Raw genomic sequence first — 16,661 nt, forward strand, 5'->3', positions numbered from 1 at the left:
CCTTGCCAGATCGTCGTACTTTATGTCACGTTCCCCGTTTTTTCATGTCTTTGTCTTTGATGCTCTATGGACTGAACCCTGCTTCGTTGATGACCCTGCCTCTTCGCCAACTGATTCTTACACTGCTGCTTGTTTAGACTGCCAGCCTCTGTTTCGACCTTGGACTGAATAAAGACGCTTCCTGAACTGTACCTGGTCTCGTGAGTGCATTTTGGGTTCAGCCTTGTGTTCTGGTCTTGACAGAATGATCAAGCCATGACATGGACCCATCCGACTCAGATCCGGTGCACCATGCTCTCTAGGTTCAAGGACGCTGTCTTTCCGAACATGACGAAAAGTTCCAGAAGGTTGCTCGCCAGTCTGAGCAACAGAACATCCTGTTGCGGGAGTTAATGCCCTGGCTTAGTTCCCAACCTGAATCCTTCCCCAGTGGAGCTGACACTAGCCTAGCGCCAGTAGCTGCCGCGGAATCACCCGTCTCCACAAGCCAGTCCTCTCGCCAGTTCCCGGCGCACATATGGGTGTCTGCTCTCCGCTCTCCCGTCCGGAGCGTTTCTCAGGGGACTCTGGTACCAGGGTTCGCACGCAGCCCTAAAAGTCCCTAAAAAACCCTAAATTTTTGAAGGTGCATTTAGGGGCTCCTAAAAGTCCTTAAAAACCCATGAAAACCGGTCAAGCCCCTAAAAAGGCCTTAAATTAAAAAAAAATGAAAGGGAGGACCTCTACGCCAAAATTCTCCCGAAAAAAAAAAAAATTATCTTTTATTAAAAAAAACAACAACAACCAGTCCCCATCTTGTCGATATTCCTTTGTTTGTTTCCGTGAGTAGGCATTTCACTTCGTCTTCGTTACGACGTAGCGTAGTTCTTTCATCGATTCAATTGTATCACGGGGAAGTACATTTTTCAAAAAGCTTGGGTTGAAACTAAGGAGTTTTGGGAGCTGCCATCTGTGCAACCAGAGTTACCAGCTTGAAAAGATGGGCGTCAAAGTGCTGGAGTCGCACCGGAAAAACAGGAGACACGCTGATTTGGCGAAGACTCTCTCATCTTCCGTTGGTATGAATCTGTTTCTAAAATATCAAGATAGTGAAGCATCAAATTCAGGCAGTGGTACTAGCACCTACAGTTGTCCAGCCATCGACTTCAACCAGCCAGAAGTCAGGCTTTATGAACGTAGTTCAATACACAAAGACGGACTCGTTAAAGGCAGAGATCGTGTGGACTTTAAAAGTGATCTGCAGCCATGACAGTTACAAATCTTGTGAAAATTATTCGAAAGTGTTTGCAGTCATGTTCCCAGACAAAAACTACCACTGTGGGGGAAAGGAAGACTTTGTACCTGGCTACATTTGGCATCGTTGCCCACTTTTCATCTCTACTGCCTCAAAGCCAAAAAAGCCAGACTAGAGACTGACATATCTACGCTTATTGAGAAGGCTGACAGGAGAAAAGAGGAATCTGAGGTTTATCACCGAGGCCAATGCACTCAGAGGCAGAGCAAAGGACAAGAGAGCCACTTTGGCACCTCTGCAGCCACAAATAGAGGAGGCACTGGGTAGGCTCAAGGAGCTAGAGTAGGGGTGCTGAGACAGACATCAGTGGAAGACATTTGTGTATATAGTTGCAATTGTAGTTTGAATCTGTTTTTCTGTAGACTGTTATGTGAAGACATTGACAATGGTCATATCAATGAGAACTACCACAAGGGGCGACAGGTGATCACTGTCACAGGTACTGAGGTACTGGAACATTTGATGAACCAAGAAAGGTTGATGGCACCATTGGGTGAGTCTTTTTTCCTTACTCTTGATTTCCCACGATGGCCCTAAATTTTTCGTGTCTGCCCTAATTTTTTTCCATATCAGCCCTAAATTTTTCGTGTCAGCCCCTAAGAATGTCCCTAAAAAGCCCTTAATTTTTTTTGGTCAGACTGAGTATGAACCCTGGACTTAAACCATTCATCACACAGTGCGAGCTCCACTTCGAGCTACAGGCTCCCTCTGACAGAGTCAAGATTGCGTTCGTCATTTCCCATGTGATGGGACGCGCGGAAGCATGGGCGACCACTGATTGAAGCCGCGACACGAACACAAGTTGGACGTGGGCATCCTTCGTGAAGTCCACGGCGCAAGTGTTCCAGTATGGATCCCCTGAACACGAAGCAGAAAATTCCTTGATCACGCTGCAAGAAGGCAAACGCCGGCTTTCCAACTACGCCATTGACTTCCGCATTCTTGTAGTCAAAAGCCAGTGGCACAACAGGGCACACCTACATGCATTCTTTCAAGAGCTGTCCCCCGCGGAAAAGGACCAGTTGATCCCGCTGGACGTGCCGACAGACCTGGATGCACTCATCGCTCTCATTTTAAAGATTGACGAGACTAATGGATCGGGAGCAGGACAACGCCTGGCGGATGAATACGCCTTCACATAACAGGGACGCAGACCCTCCTCAAGGTGCGTCTGTGGAAGCGGAGAAGCCCAGGCAACTGGGCCGCCTCCGCCTGTCACCCGAGGAATGTCTACGCCGCCAGAGGGAGGGACTCTGCTTTTACTGCAGGCAGTCGGTGCACAACGTGATGCACTGCCTGGTCAAACCAGCTGGTACCTCAGCCCGAACCCTGACTATGGTGAGTCCTAAACTCGTTCAGGACAGTCTAGACCAAAGCTCTTGTCACCCTGCGTTCATGAATACAGACAGTCAAGGCGACTGCATTCATTGACTTGGGTTCAAACGGCAATCTTTTAAATTCACAGCTCGTCAAAAGCATGGGTTTCAGGACTGATGAGGGACAGTGCCCCCGTAATGCATATGCAGCAGATGGTAATTTTCTAGGTAAAATAACCCACCATACTCAGACTCTCACATTAACATTCCCGACTCTCATTCAGAAAGCATCAGCTTCAATGTTTTTGACACCAAGGACCAGTCTTGGGATGGAACTCATCATTCGTCTTCCTCCAAACACGATGAGTGGAATTATGACCAAAAAGTTTCATTTTTGTCTCATTTGACCACAAAACACTCTCTGATGACTCATCTGTATCGTCCAAATGGTCATTGACAAACTTAAGACGGGCCTTGACATGTGCTGGTTGAAGCAGTGAACCTTCCGTGGCATGCATGATTTTAAACCATGTCTTAGTGTATTACCAACCTTGGAAACGGTGGTCCCAGGTCGTTTCAGGTCATTGACCATGTCCTGTCGTGTAGTCCTGGGCTGATTCCTCACCTTTCTAAGGATCATTGAGACCCCACGAGTTGATATCTTGCATGGGGCTCCACTCCGATTGAGATTGACCGTCATATTTAGCTTGTACAATTTTGTCTCTGGTGTCTTTGGAGAGCTCTTTGGTCTTGGCCACATTACAAGTTTGATTTGGACTGATTGTATGGGGTAGACGGGTGTCTTTATGCAGCTAATGACCTCACACAGGTGCATCTGATTAAGGATAATACATGGACTGGAGGTGGACTTTTAAAGGTGGACTAACAGGTGTTCAAATACTTATTTGCAGCTGTATCATGCAAATAAAGCATTGAAAAAAATCATACATTGTGATTTGTGGATTTTTATTTTTAGATTATCTCTCACAGTGGACATGCACCTACAATGAAAATTTCAGACCCCTCCATAATTTCCAAGTGGGAGAACTTGCAATATAGTAAGGTGTTCAAATACTTATTTTCTTCACTGTAAATAACATATTCAGGTTGCATGGTCTTCCCACTAAAGTGGTTTCCGACAGGAGGCCCCAGTTCATTAGGGTTATTTTCTTCACTGTATCTCGGGACAGGCCACAGGACAGGCTTATCCTGGTCCCTGTAATTGCCAGAACAGAATTCTTCATCCAATTGAAATAAATGCTCAATAATGGAATAACATTTTATTCATACTATTGATAACACGTATTACTGTCTTAAATAAATAATTAATGTGCAGCTATTTCTGACAGTCATGAAATGGTAAACTCCCTCGAGCAGGTCAGGAATCTCAGGTTGGCGGTGCACATTACCGTAATACACTTTTCCTTTCAGCTTGTCACATTAGGGGTGGCCACAGAGTGTCATCTTTTTCCATCTCGGCCTATCCTGCATTTTACTCTTTAACACCAGCTGACCTCATGTCTTCCTTCACAACATCCAACAACGTTCTCTTTAGTCTTCCTCTCGCTCTTTTGCCTGGCAGCTCCATCCTCAGCACCCTTCTACCAATTTACTCACTCTCCCGCTTCTAAACATGTCCAAACCATCGAAGTCTGCTCTCTTAAACCTTGTCTCCAAAACATCCAACTTTGACTGTGCCTCTAATGAGCTAATTTCTAATCCTATCCAACCTGTTCACTCCAAGGGAGAACCTCAACATCTTCATTTCTGCTACCTCCAGTTCTGCTTCCTGTTTCTTCTTCAGTGCCACCATCTCTAATCCGTACATCATTGCCGGCCTCACCACTGTTTTATAAACTTTGCCCTTCATCCTAGCGGAGACTCCTCTGTCGCATAGAACACCAGACACCTTCCGCCAACTGTTCCACGCCGCTTGGACCCATTTCTTCACTTCTTTACCACACTCTCCATTGGTCTGTATTGATGACACCAAGTATTTGAAGTCATCCATCCTTGCTATCTCTTCTCCCTGGAGTTTCACTCCTCCTCCGCCCCTCACATGCACATATATTCTGTTTTACTTCCGCTAATCTTCATTCCTCTCCTTTCCAGTGTGTGCCTCCATCTTTTTAATTGTTCCTCTGCCTGTTCCCTGCTTTCACTCCAGATCACAATATCATCTGCGGACATCATAGTCCAAGGGGTTTCCAGTCTAACCTCATATGTCAGCCTGTCCATTACTACCGCAAACTGGAAAGGGCTCAGCGCGGATCTCTGATGCAGTCCCACCTCCACTTTAAATTCTTCTGACACACCAACGGCACACCTCACCGTTGTACTGCTGCCCTCATACATGTCCTGTACTATTCTAACATATTTCTTCGCCTCACCAGACTTCCGCATGTAGTACCACAGTTCCTCTCTTGGTACTCTATCCTAGGCTTTCTCTCGGTCTACAAAGAGACAATGGAGCTCCTTCTGACCTTCTCTGTACTTTTCCACAAGCATCCTCAAGGCAAATAATGCATCTGTGGTACTCTTTCTAGGCATGAAACCATACTGTTGCTCGCAGATACTTACTTCTGTCCTGAGTCTAGCCTCCACTACTCTTTCCCATAACTTCATTGTGTGTCTCATCATCTTTATTCCTCTATAGTTTCCACAGCTACGAACATCGCCTTTGTTCTTAAAAATGGGGACTAGGACACTTTTCCGCCATTCTTCTGCCATCTTCTCTCCTGCTAGTATTCTGTTGAGTAAGTTGGTCAAAAACTCCACACCCACCTCTCCAAATTGCTTCCATACCTCCATTTGTATGCCATCAGGACCAACTGTCTTTCCATTTTTCATTCTGTTCAGTGCCTTTTTATCCTCCCTCTTACCAATCAATGCCACTTCCTGGTCCTTTATACTTGCATCTTCTACTCTTCCTTCTCTCTCATTTTCTTCATTCATCAACTTCTCAAAGTATACCTTCCATCTATTTAGCACACTACCACATTTCCATCACTATCCTTAATCACCCTTACCCTCTGCACATCCTTTACATCTCTATCCCCTCTGTCTGGTCAATGTGGAGGGATCCTTTTCTCCTTTCATGTCCAACCTGGTGTACATGTCATCATATGCCTCTTGTTTAGCCGTCGCCACCTCTACCTTTGCCCATTTTCACATCTCAATGTATTCCTTTCGCCTCTCCTCAGTCCTCTCGGTGTCCCACTTCTTCTTCGCTAATCTCTTTCCTTGTATGACTTTCTATATTTAGGGCTTCCACCACCAAGTCTCCTTCTCCCCTTTCCTACCAGAAGACACCCCAAGTACTCTCCTGCCAGTCTCTCTGACCACCTTGGCAGTTGTAGTCTTCTGGGAGCTCCTCCTGTCCACCTCTTTCCGAAAGACCGCACATTTTTCTTTTTCAGCTTCCACCATATGGTTCTCTGCCCTACCTTTGTCTTCTTAATCTTCCTCCCCACCAGCCAAGTCTGTCATCCTACACAACACCATCCTATGCTGTTGAGTTACACTCTCCTCTACCACTACTTTACAGTCAGTAACCTCCTTCAGTTTATATCGTCTGCACAAAATACACACACAATTTTGTTGCCAACGACTGTATAATGGAACTAAAACAGCAAGTACCAAGTATTAACATTTGGTTTATAGGTAATCGGTTACCTCACATGACTTCATGTAAAATTTCCTATTCCCATAGTGTGTGTGTGTGCATGCATGTGCGCACGTGTGTCTGTATGTATGTACAGAACCTATATTGTTTGACTTTGAAGGCGCTTTAGAATTCGTGTACGCGTTTGACACAGGAAGGGGTTCTCATTTTGTTTTTTTTTCCCCGCAGATGACTCGAACAGTGAGCGTGCCTGTGACACGCTGTTGATGTGTATCGTAACTGTTCTGAATCATGGCCTGAGAAACGGCGGTGGTGTGGGTGATGTCTTACGCCAGCCCTCCAAGAATGTAGGCGCTTCCTCTGCTTGTGTTACCCGCAACCCACCACCCACTTCCTGTTCGTGAAATGTATCTCTGTGTATCTAAGTGCATTTACATTGTATCATTCAATCAATCAACTGCTATTTGGTGGCGTTGGCCTCACGGGTTGAAATCCCAGCCCCACCTGTATGGAGCTTGCATGTTTTCCCCATGCCTGCATGGGTTTTCTATGGGCCCTCCGGTTTCCTCCCACATCCCCGAAACATGTATTAATTAGAGATTCTAAATTGCCTTTAAGTGTGTTTGTGAGTGCGACTGCTGTGTGTCTCTATGTCCCATGCGATTGGCTGGCAACCAGTTCATGGTGTATCCCGCCTCCTGCCCGTAGAGAGCTTTGATAGGCTCCAGCACTCCCCATGACCCTTGTGAGTATAAGATGCAAATAAAGTGATTAAATACTTTGTGTTTCTTTTGATGCCAGAGTTATCCATAGATTTCTCCAAGAAACATCTCTAAATTGGAAACGTATTATCGAAATTCCTCTCTCGCTCAGACATTCCAATGAGCCGGGCTGGAAAACTGACAGCCAATCAGCGTTTGCCATGCCTACAGTGCTTCCTGTTCTGACGCCCCATTGCTCGTGGATACGTTTCACCGAACGGAGAACGTCCACTATCTGGCATTTTGTGGACGATTTTTGTGAAAAAAAACGAATGGTCTGTAATGCCAACCACCGGCGACGTCAGGGGTGGAGTCACGGATGTTTCTTCCGCGTTTGGCTGTGAAAGCTGGCACACTTCCAGATTTTGCTTGGATTTAAAAAATATTCTTTATTTTCATTTTTATTAAATTAATGTCCAAAATATATCTAATAATAATATTACTTCACATTGGAGGGTTTATTGTAGATATTAATTTTGGGGAGATTCTTCCTTTAAAAGCAATTGAGCTGGCCAATAAAGAAGGAAACAGAGCTGCTCCACGTAAACTTGCCATTTATGAATCGCTGGGTTAATAAAAGCAGGTGGCCCGAACTGGAAAACATTCTTGAAGACTGGGGGAACACAGAGAGCAGATGGCCGAGGTGTTTCCACTGTGCAGATCCGACTGAAACCAAAAACAATTGCCACCCAATAGAAATTCAGGATTTTAAAGAAGGACCGTCATGGTGTCTTAGATTTATGAAACGAAAAAGTCTTTCCATCAGGACACAGACAACTCTTGTCATTCAGTTCACTTTTACCAGTATGTTTTTTTAACCAGCCCTGTTCGTGCTGTGTTCATACCATATTGCTGCTGTGTTACTGCCATGTCACAGGCACTATTCTGAAAGAAAAGCTAACATATATTATTAAAATTTTAAAGACTTTTTCTGTCTTCCGTCTTTGTAAGGATCTAATTTCAATGTCCATTTGAGACAAACATTTTCAACAGTATAAGTGTCTAGTTAAATCTTATTTATGTCACGACCCATGCGGGGCAGCACCCAAATGCAGGACTCCGGAGAAAAAGTATTTATTCGTTCCAAGGTCAGGGATTAGGCAGACAGTCAACAGGAGCAGCAGTAACCAGGACGTCAGCCATAGAAGGCAGGTCAGCGGGCAGGCAGGGATCGGTACACGGGAGATCAGGAACAGGATTGCGAGAGTGTGGGAATGAGACATTAAGCAATGATCTGGCAAATGCCAGTGACAAAACTCCATCTTGAATACAACATCTAATTACAGTCCCAATGTTAAACAGTTGAGAGCGGTGAAAAATGTCACCAGCCAGGGGAGTGGCCACGCCCCTCTTGGCCGTGGTCCAGTCTGACTCATGACAATTTATTAAAACTTTGTGCTCCACAGTAACATTTTTATTGCAGCGCATACGTTATTAACATTCTTCATTTGGAGAATCTTCTGCTGGAGGTGCTGACGGTGTAACTGATGTGTTTCTCTTTGAGGAAAAAATGGTGATGGGGAGTTGTCTGTTTTTTCTTCTTTAAAATTCCCCTATACAAGGACATAACGCCGTCAACTCAATTGCTAAACTCGACAGCTCAAACTATATTGTTGTCAAAGTCTTGTGCAAATTCTTCCTTCACATAGTGACGAGCAACATCTCGCCGTAGAGAGGCACGCTTCTGAGGCTGTAACGCTTTTGAAATGTTTCAAACCAACATTTGCTTACCAAAAAGCCTCGTCCTCATGGGGGTGAATTGCTACTTGCAGCACTTGTGCTGGCTTGAGGTTTGTCAGCACTTTCTTCAGCTTCTTCATCTGCACCAGGCCTTTTTTTCTGCAATCCGCTATCCAAAAAGCTAACGCACCTTCCAATCGAACAATCCTATTATTTCCTGGAGTCACCACACATTTCGCTTCATTATTAAAAGTTATTGAAGCGGTTTTATGAATGTTTGCCATATCGTTCTTTGTGTAGCACACTGGGGATTCATTCACACCATAATGGGCCGCCACAAAAGCGTAACTTCTGCCATCTTTGATCTGATCCAAAAGTTTTACTTTCTTGCTTATCGTCATCATCTTCCTCTTTCTCTTGAGCACTTTGGAGGAAGGATCAGCACAGCGCTTCGGCGACATTATGAAGAGGAGAGGTTATCGCAATGGTGAAAATGGTGAAAAGGAAGGACAAATGAAAAGGTGGGACGGAAATTGCTGGGTGAGGTTTCGATGATACGCAGCCAATCAGCTCACCAATATAAATAATATTGTATAAAATAGGGGCAAAAAAGGAAATGCTTTTGTTAAGTGTACTTACCTTGGAGATGAGATGACTTTTGGTGGAGGTGGATGGTAGAGAAGGCTGATGGATGATGTTTGTGGGGGATGTTGTTTCTCTGTCACTTTTGCTCACTCTCTTCTTTGCACTATCTCTTTACTTAATTGCAGCAAGTTTGTTTTTCTTTCACTTTTGCTGAACTTGATTTGTATCACTTCACTAAGCTACACTCTTACTGCTACTTGTACACGTAATAAATGAACTTAATTGCTACTGTACATTTTTTTCAGATTTGCCGAATTATCTTCAGGTCTTTTCTCTTGCACATTTTTTGCCTTTTTTCCAAAACATCCTTCTGTGTCAACAAACAGCCATTTAAAAAAAACACCTGTCCATGGAGGTTTATTTCTGACATGTGTAAGGCACGTGTCATTACATAGCACCAATGCACGATGAGTTTTTTCTGCATTTTTCTTCCTCACAAAGTCTGAAACTTTCTCCCACATTGCAAGCACTTCCTTTATCTTGGTGGTAGAGATGATCTCCACCACTGTCTCCTTGTCAGAACGCTTACTCTGCAAATATTATGCTGCTGCTGCATCTGTTGCTCCTTTAATTCCTCCATCGTCAGCTCCTCCTCTGCTCTGTAGCTTTAAAATAATTGTCGCCCCCTTGGTTGGCGTCATCGACTTAATAGATTCCTTCTGCTTGTAAATCGCATATATTGTATTATCTGTAACTATCAGTATACCCCTTTAAGAGTGGAGGGGCAGTGTAAGGTACACGAGGCAAGCAATCATGAAATCATTCATTTCAATCATTGAAAATGGTTGAAAATCCACTTGTGATAAATCCAAAATAACAAAACATGAGCACATCTGCACAAAGATGTGAGGTGCACACTTGGAAAAACAGAGTGAACCTCGGAGAGCTGATCGGAACCTATGTGTTTCAGTATCTTAACGATCGCAGTGCCATCTACCACGAGTCATTTGTCCGTCAAATCCTAGGAAGACAAATCAAAAAATTATCCCAGCCGCAGGTCATGTCTCAGGAAACTTGTATGTAAAGTTACAGTACTTGTATGTCAAGGTACTACTGTATATCCATCCATCCATTTTCTTAGCCGCTTATCCTCAGTAGTGTTGCGGGAGTGCTGGAGCCTATCCAAGCTGTCAACAAGCAGGAAGCAGGGTACACCCTGAACTGGTTGCCAGCCAATTGTACGGCACATGGAGACAGACAACAGCCGCACTCACAATCACACCAAGGGGCAATTTAGAGTGTCCAACTAATGTTGCATGTTTTTGGGATGTGGGAGGAAACCGGAGTGCCCGGAGAAAATACATGCAGGCATGGGGAGAAGATGCAAACTCCACACAGGCGGCACTGGTATTTGAATCCAGGTCCTCAGACCTGTGAAGCCAACACTTTTACGGCTGTGTCACTGTACCACCACCACTGTATATATAAAATGTATTTTTTTTAATTAGTAAATTGTTTTCATTTTCATTTTGTCTTATTTGTTTTTATCTAAATATTCATGCAGAAATGGGGTAATCAGGGATGTGGTCTGTAGGATTTCATGAGGTTGCTGTTATTGGGAGTACTGTTGATTTTGTCCTGTATATTTGGTAATCTGATATTTATAAAAATATTTTAATCAGATTGAATACTTCCTGAAGAGCTAAATTGTTCCTATAAATAAAGACAAATATAGCATATTATTTATATTCTATCATCATGGGGATTTATGGCTATTGTAAGGGAGCAGGATCTTTGGTATTTTAAAGAGCTTTTCAGAAGACTATCTCTGAATGCAACCCTATGGAGGTACAAGCCACTGCAGTCTGGAGGCTGTTCCCAAGCCCAGATAAATGCAGAGGGTTGTGTCAGGATGGGCATCCACCTTAAAACTTTGCCAAACAAATATGAACATTCATCTAAAGAATCCCAGACCGGATCAGTTATGGCCCGGGTAAACAACACCCAACCTTGGGACTGTTAACCTGCAGGGCGTCAGTCGAAATTCAGCTACTCTGGGTCGAAGACAAAGACAAAGAAGCAGATTTGTCAGCGGAAGCAAAAGAGGAATGCACAGAGCCCTACAATTGAATATACGGCCTTTGATCTGTGTTCTGTATAATGTGATTAGCAGCTATGCCCCACAGGTAGGATGTGACCTAGAGTTTGAAGAGAAATTCTGGAAAGATGAAGTAGTTCAGAGCATCCCAGACACAGAGAGTGTTGTCATTGGTGCGGATTGTAATGGACATTTGGTAAAGGAAACAGGGGTGATGAAGAAGTGATGGGTATGGATACCACTCAAGAAAGGAACTTTGAGCGACAAATGGTGGTGGACTTTGCAAAAAGCATGCAAATGGCAGAAGGTGGTGAATGAAGAAAATGATAGAGAAGGACGAGTAGAAGAGGTAAGTGTGAAGGACCAGGAAGTGGCAATGATTAGTAAGGGGGAAATTAGAAAGGCACTAAAGAAGATGAAAAATGGAAAGGAAGTTGGTCCTGATGACATACCTGTGGAGGTATGGAAGCAATATGGAGAGGTGGCTGTGGAGATTTTGACCAACTTACTCAACAGAATACGAGTGGGTAAGAAGATTCACGAAAAATGGAGGGAAAGTGTGCTAGTTCCCAATTTTAAGAACAAAGGCGATGTGCAGAGGCTAGTGGAGGCTAGACTCAGGACGGAAGTAAGTATCTGCGAGCAACAGTGTGGTTTAGTGCCTAGAAAGAGTACCACAGATGCATTATTTGCCTTGAGGATGCTTGTTGAAAAGTACAGAGAAGGTCAGAAAGAGCTACATTGTATTTGTGGATCTAGAAAAAGGCCATGACAGAGTACCAAGGGAAGAAGTGTGGTACTGCAAGTGCAAGTCTAAGTCTAGTGTGGCAGAGAAATATGTTAGAATAGTACATGACATGTATGAGGGTAGCAGAACAGTGGGGAGGTGTGCCATAGGTGTGACAGAAGAATTTAACTTGGAGGTGGGGTTGCATCAAGGATGAGGTCTGAGCACCTTCCTCTGCTGTGGTAATGGATAGGCTAACAGATGTTAGAATGGAATCTCCTTGGACTATGATATTTGCAGATGATATTGTGATATGCAGTGAAAGCAGGGAGCAGGTGGAGGAACAATTGGAACGATGACGGAATGCACTGGAAAGGAGAGGAAGGAAGATTAGCTGAAGTAAAACAGAATATTTGTGCGTGAGTGAGAGGGTTCGAGGGGTAAGACTGAGGCTCCAAGGAAAAGCGATAGTGAGGGTGGACGACTTCAAATACCTGCGGTCAACAATCCAGAGCAATGGTGAGTGTGGTAAGGAAGTGGGGAAACAGGTCCAAGCAGGTTGGAACAGCTGGCGGAAGGTGTCTATTGTGTTCCGAGACAGAAGAGTTTATGCTATGATGGGCAAAGTTTATAAAACAGTGGTGAGGCCGGACATGTTGTACGGATTAGAGATGGTGGCACTGAAGAGAGAACAGGAAGCAGAATTGGAGGTGGCAGAAATTAAGAAGTTGAGGTTCTTGCTCGGAGTGAGCAGGTTGGATTGGATTCGAAATGAGCTCATTAGAGGGACAGCCAAAGTTGCATGTTTTGGAGACAAGGTTAGAGAGAGCAGATTTCGATTGTTGTTAGATAGTGTTAGAAAGGAAGATGCAGGAGATAGGCTTAGATAGAAAAAGTTGACACACTGTGGCGACCCTTAACAGGACAAGCCAAAAGGAAAAGAAGAAGATTCAGTTTTGGTCGAACCTCTTCCGTTGTAAATTAAATCCCCTCACACATAATACTGAAATGTTCTCATATTCACTGGTGTGTGTGCGATTATTCTATATTGTGTATGAGTGTTTCAATAGTGACTTGAGAGCAGTTTGGTCGTGAATATAAAATTGTTTTTGTTGTGAATGCTTTCGCATTTCAGTGGTGACCATGTGAACCACATGTCTGTGTATCAGAGTTTTCCCATGGTGTGTGTGTGAGGTTTTCTGTAATCAGGAAGAGCAGAAATCCTGAATTAGGTCTGATATGTCTGATGTCTGATTGATCCACATATGTCCCTGCGTGTGTGTGCAGGAGCCCCTGTTTCCTGCCCGTGTGGTGTATGACTTATTGTTCTACTTCATTGTCATCATCATTGTCCTCAACCTCATCTTCGGTGTCATCATCGATACCTTTGCTGACCTGAGGAGTGAGAAGCAGAAGAAAGAGGAGATCCTGAAGACCACCTGTTTCATCTGCTGTCAGTCCACTCCGTACATCTAATCATATTCATCAGATTCATCATGTATACACTCGGCCTGTTATGTCTGTATTTTGGCAACTGTACATGAAGTCATACAACACATTTATAGATAAGTAAAGGTGTACCATATTTTGAGATTCACCTCCCACTCACAGTCACTCTGATTTGCCATCGCGCTCACAAATATGCACAGTCGAGCACGAAAAATCATGCGCGTAAAATTTGTTACGAGTAGAAAAAATAGACATTGAAAGACGTCGCTTATTTTGTGTAGTCTTGACATTAATGTTTATTTTATAAATGTTAACTAAACAAGCCTGCTCCAAAACAATCGGTAACCACCCGTTAACCGTACTGAGCATGTTTGGATGTGATGCCAAAGGCACATTTTCCGAGCTGTTTCACGTACTGCGAGCACATTTTCCATTGAAAGTCATCAACATAATGAGCCACATCAAAGGAAATTCAGTTACACCAGGGGTGCTCAATGCGTCTATCGCGAGGCAGTTTTGGTTGATCGTCTGACAGCTTGTCCAAAAAAAAAAAAAACATTCTGTGAGACTCTCATCCCCCTCATTGCTTCAAGCAAGCCAGCCTCCTATTTATGGTAGTTGCGGCGATGCACGCGTGACTTCCCCACCCGCCCCGCCGGTTGATCGTGAGAGGCTGGCTGTTAAACAGCAGATCTTGGGGAGGAAAAAATCTGGGCACTCCTGAGTTACATTGAAAATATATATATCACATGTAATGTTTCAGTATCTAACTATAAGTATGAGATTGTGATTTACTTTGACTTGTTCTAAGGTCAGTCAGTCCATATATCTAAATGTGAACGGTCATTTTCCCCGTGGTACGCGTCATCTTGAAGTTGAAAACTTTCCCCCTCTACATGGTTTAGGAAGATATAGATCATCTACTCCTATCTTTAATCAATGGATTGAGAATAGATACCGCCATAAATTACTCTAGATTATAAAAGTACATCACGATTGCCGGCAGGAATGTTTGTTACAATGTATCGCGAGCTGGTTGCCACTAATGCTGAATATGTTGAACTAAACTTTCAGCATTTTCAAAACATTGCGCGAATAGACCGTTAGTGTTTATCCCTTGACAGGCCAGTGCATTTAACTTTTCTTCAGATAAAGTTGGTTAGATCAAGAATTTTTTTTGTTGAAAAACTTTAAATACCATTTTAAATTATGTTCTACTCATATCAGTTGAAATTGGAAATAATCATTTCTGAGTTTGAATTTTTTTTTCTATTTTAGTTATGTATTTGTTCATTTTATTTTTAATTTCCAGTTATGTTATATTAATCCAGTAAATTATTTAGGTCTTGAGATTCCATCCCGAATCACACCCGCAACTTTATCTGCGGGTATGACTGGTGGACCACACCTGTAACTTTATATCTGCGAGCATGACTGACCACACCCGTACATTTTCAAATGTGAGTGATTTCACTCAAAAGTAAAAGTGTTTGATGCACACGAATTTTAGACAGCATTCACTGGAGCGGTTCGCACCTGACTGTTAAGCAGCTGAGATGAGAATCAGCACCTCCAAATCTAAGACCATGATCCTCAATCCAGAAAGGGCGCTGTACCCTCTACGGGTCAGGGATGAGATCCTTCCCCAAGTGGAGGAGTTCAAGTATCTTGGGGTCTTGTTCACAATTGAGGGAAGAATGGCGCGGGAAATCGACAGGTGTATCGGAGTGTGTGCAGTGATGCGGACTTTGTATCAGTCCATTCTCATCAAGTGGGAGCTAGATCAAAACATGAAGCTCTCAATTTAGCAGTCGATCTATGTTTCTACCCTCACCTATAGGCACGAGATGTGAGTCATGACCGAAAGAAAAAGATCCCAGATACAACCAGCCAAAATGAGTTTCCTCCACAGGGTGTACGGGCTCTCCTTTAGAGATAGGGTGAGAAGTTCGGTCATCCAGGATGGGCTGAGTGTCAAACCGCTGCTCCTCCCCATTGAGAGGAGACAAATGAGGTGGCTGAGGTATCTGAGCCGGATGTTCAAGGATATGTTCCACCGGAAAAAGACCCCGGGGATGATCCAGGACACACTGGGCTGGCCTGGGAACGCTTCGGGATCCCTCCGGAAGAACTGGAAGAGGTGGCTAGGGAAAGGGAAGTCTGGGTATTCCTGCTGAAGCTACTTCCCCTGCGACCCGACCCGGAGAAGTGGTAGAAAATGGATGGATGGATGGATGGATGGATGGATGGATGGATGGAGGATGGATGGATGGATGGATGTATATAAAAATATCAATACACAATCATCGAAATAATATAAATGAAATACAGATATTTTTAAATCATTTTCCCACTGAATTGAGAGTATCAAAAAAATACAAATATTTCAGACAAATGTTAGCAAGCTGTTTTTAAATGGTGGTATTTATGAAGCAAAAAAAGTAAGCCTTATGGGGGTACAAGCCACTGCAATCTGTAGGCTAGTCCCAAGCCCGGCTAAATGCAGAGGGTGACATCAGAGAGGGCATCCATCTTAAAACTTTGCAAAACAAAGATGAGTGTTCATCAAAACAATTCCAAACTGGTAAAAAAAACAGGGGTGATGAAGAAGTGATGGGTATGTATAACAGCCAGGAAAGGAACTTTGAGCAGCAGATGGTGGTGGACTGTGCAAAAAGAGCGGAAATGGCAATAGTTAAGCTTTGTTTCCAGAAGAGACAGGAACATGGGATGACCAAAAAAAATGGAGGTAGAAGCACGCTGGTGGATTATATTTTGCTCAGACGATGTAATCTGAAGAAGGCTACTAACTGTAAGGCAGTGGTAGGGGACAGTGGAGATTGACACATAGGATGGGGGTGTGTAGGATCCCTGGTCATGGAGAGGAAGATTAAGAAGACAAACATAGAGCAGAGAACCATGTGGTGGAAGATGAGAAAGGAAGAATGTTGTGCGGCCTTCCGGAAAGTGGTGAGACAGGCTCTCAATGGACAGGAGGAGCTCCCAGAAGATTGGACTACTACAGCCAAGGTGATCAGAGAGACAGGCAGGAGAGTACTTGGGGTGTCTTCTGGTAGCAAAGAGGAATCGAAGCCTTCGTGGTGAAACCTCAAAATACAGGAAATA

At 43.8% G+C, this 16,661-nt stretch overlaps 1 protein-coding gene across 15 annotated transcripts in view; it reads left to right on the forward strand.

Annotated features, from left to right (window-relative positions):
• The window catches only part of itpr3 (inositol 1,4,5-trisphosphate receptor, type 3), a 285,052-nt gene that overhangs the window by 261,238 nt on the left and 7,153 nt on the right, over window positions 1-16,661 (forward strand). For 14 of the 15 annotated variants that reach the window (XM_061806443.1, XM_061806376.1, XM_061806417.1 and 11 more), the window contains 2 exons: window positions 6,464-6,582; window positions 13,374-13,539. In XM_061806443.1, coding sequence (XP_061662427.1) covers window positions 6,464-6,582; window positions 13,374-13,539 — 285 coding nt within the window. Of the gene's footprint in view, window positions 1-6,463; window positions 6,583-13,373; window positions 13,540-16,661 lie in introns of those variants that run through there. The other variant, XR_009792909.1, reaches the window with a different exon arrangement.

This window comes from Syngnathoides biaculeatus, chromosome 2 (genome assembly GCF_019802595.1).
Source record: "Syngnathoides biaculeatus isolate LvHL_M chromosome 2, ASM1980259v1, whole genome shotgun sequence".
In the NCBI taxonomy this organism is placed as follows: domain Eukaryota; kingdom Metazoa; phylum Chordata; class Actinopteri; order Syngnathiformes; family Syngnathidae; genus Syngnathoides; species Syngnathoides biaculeatus.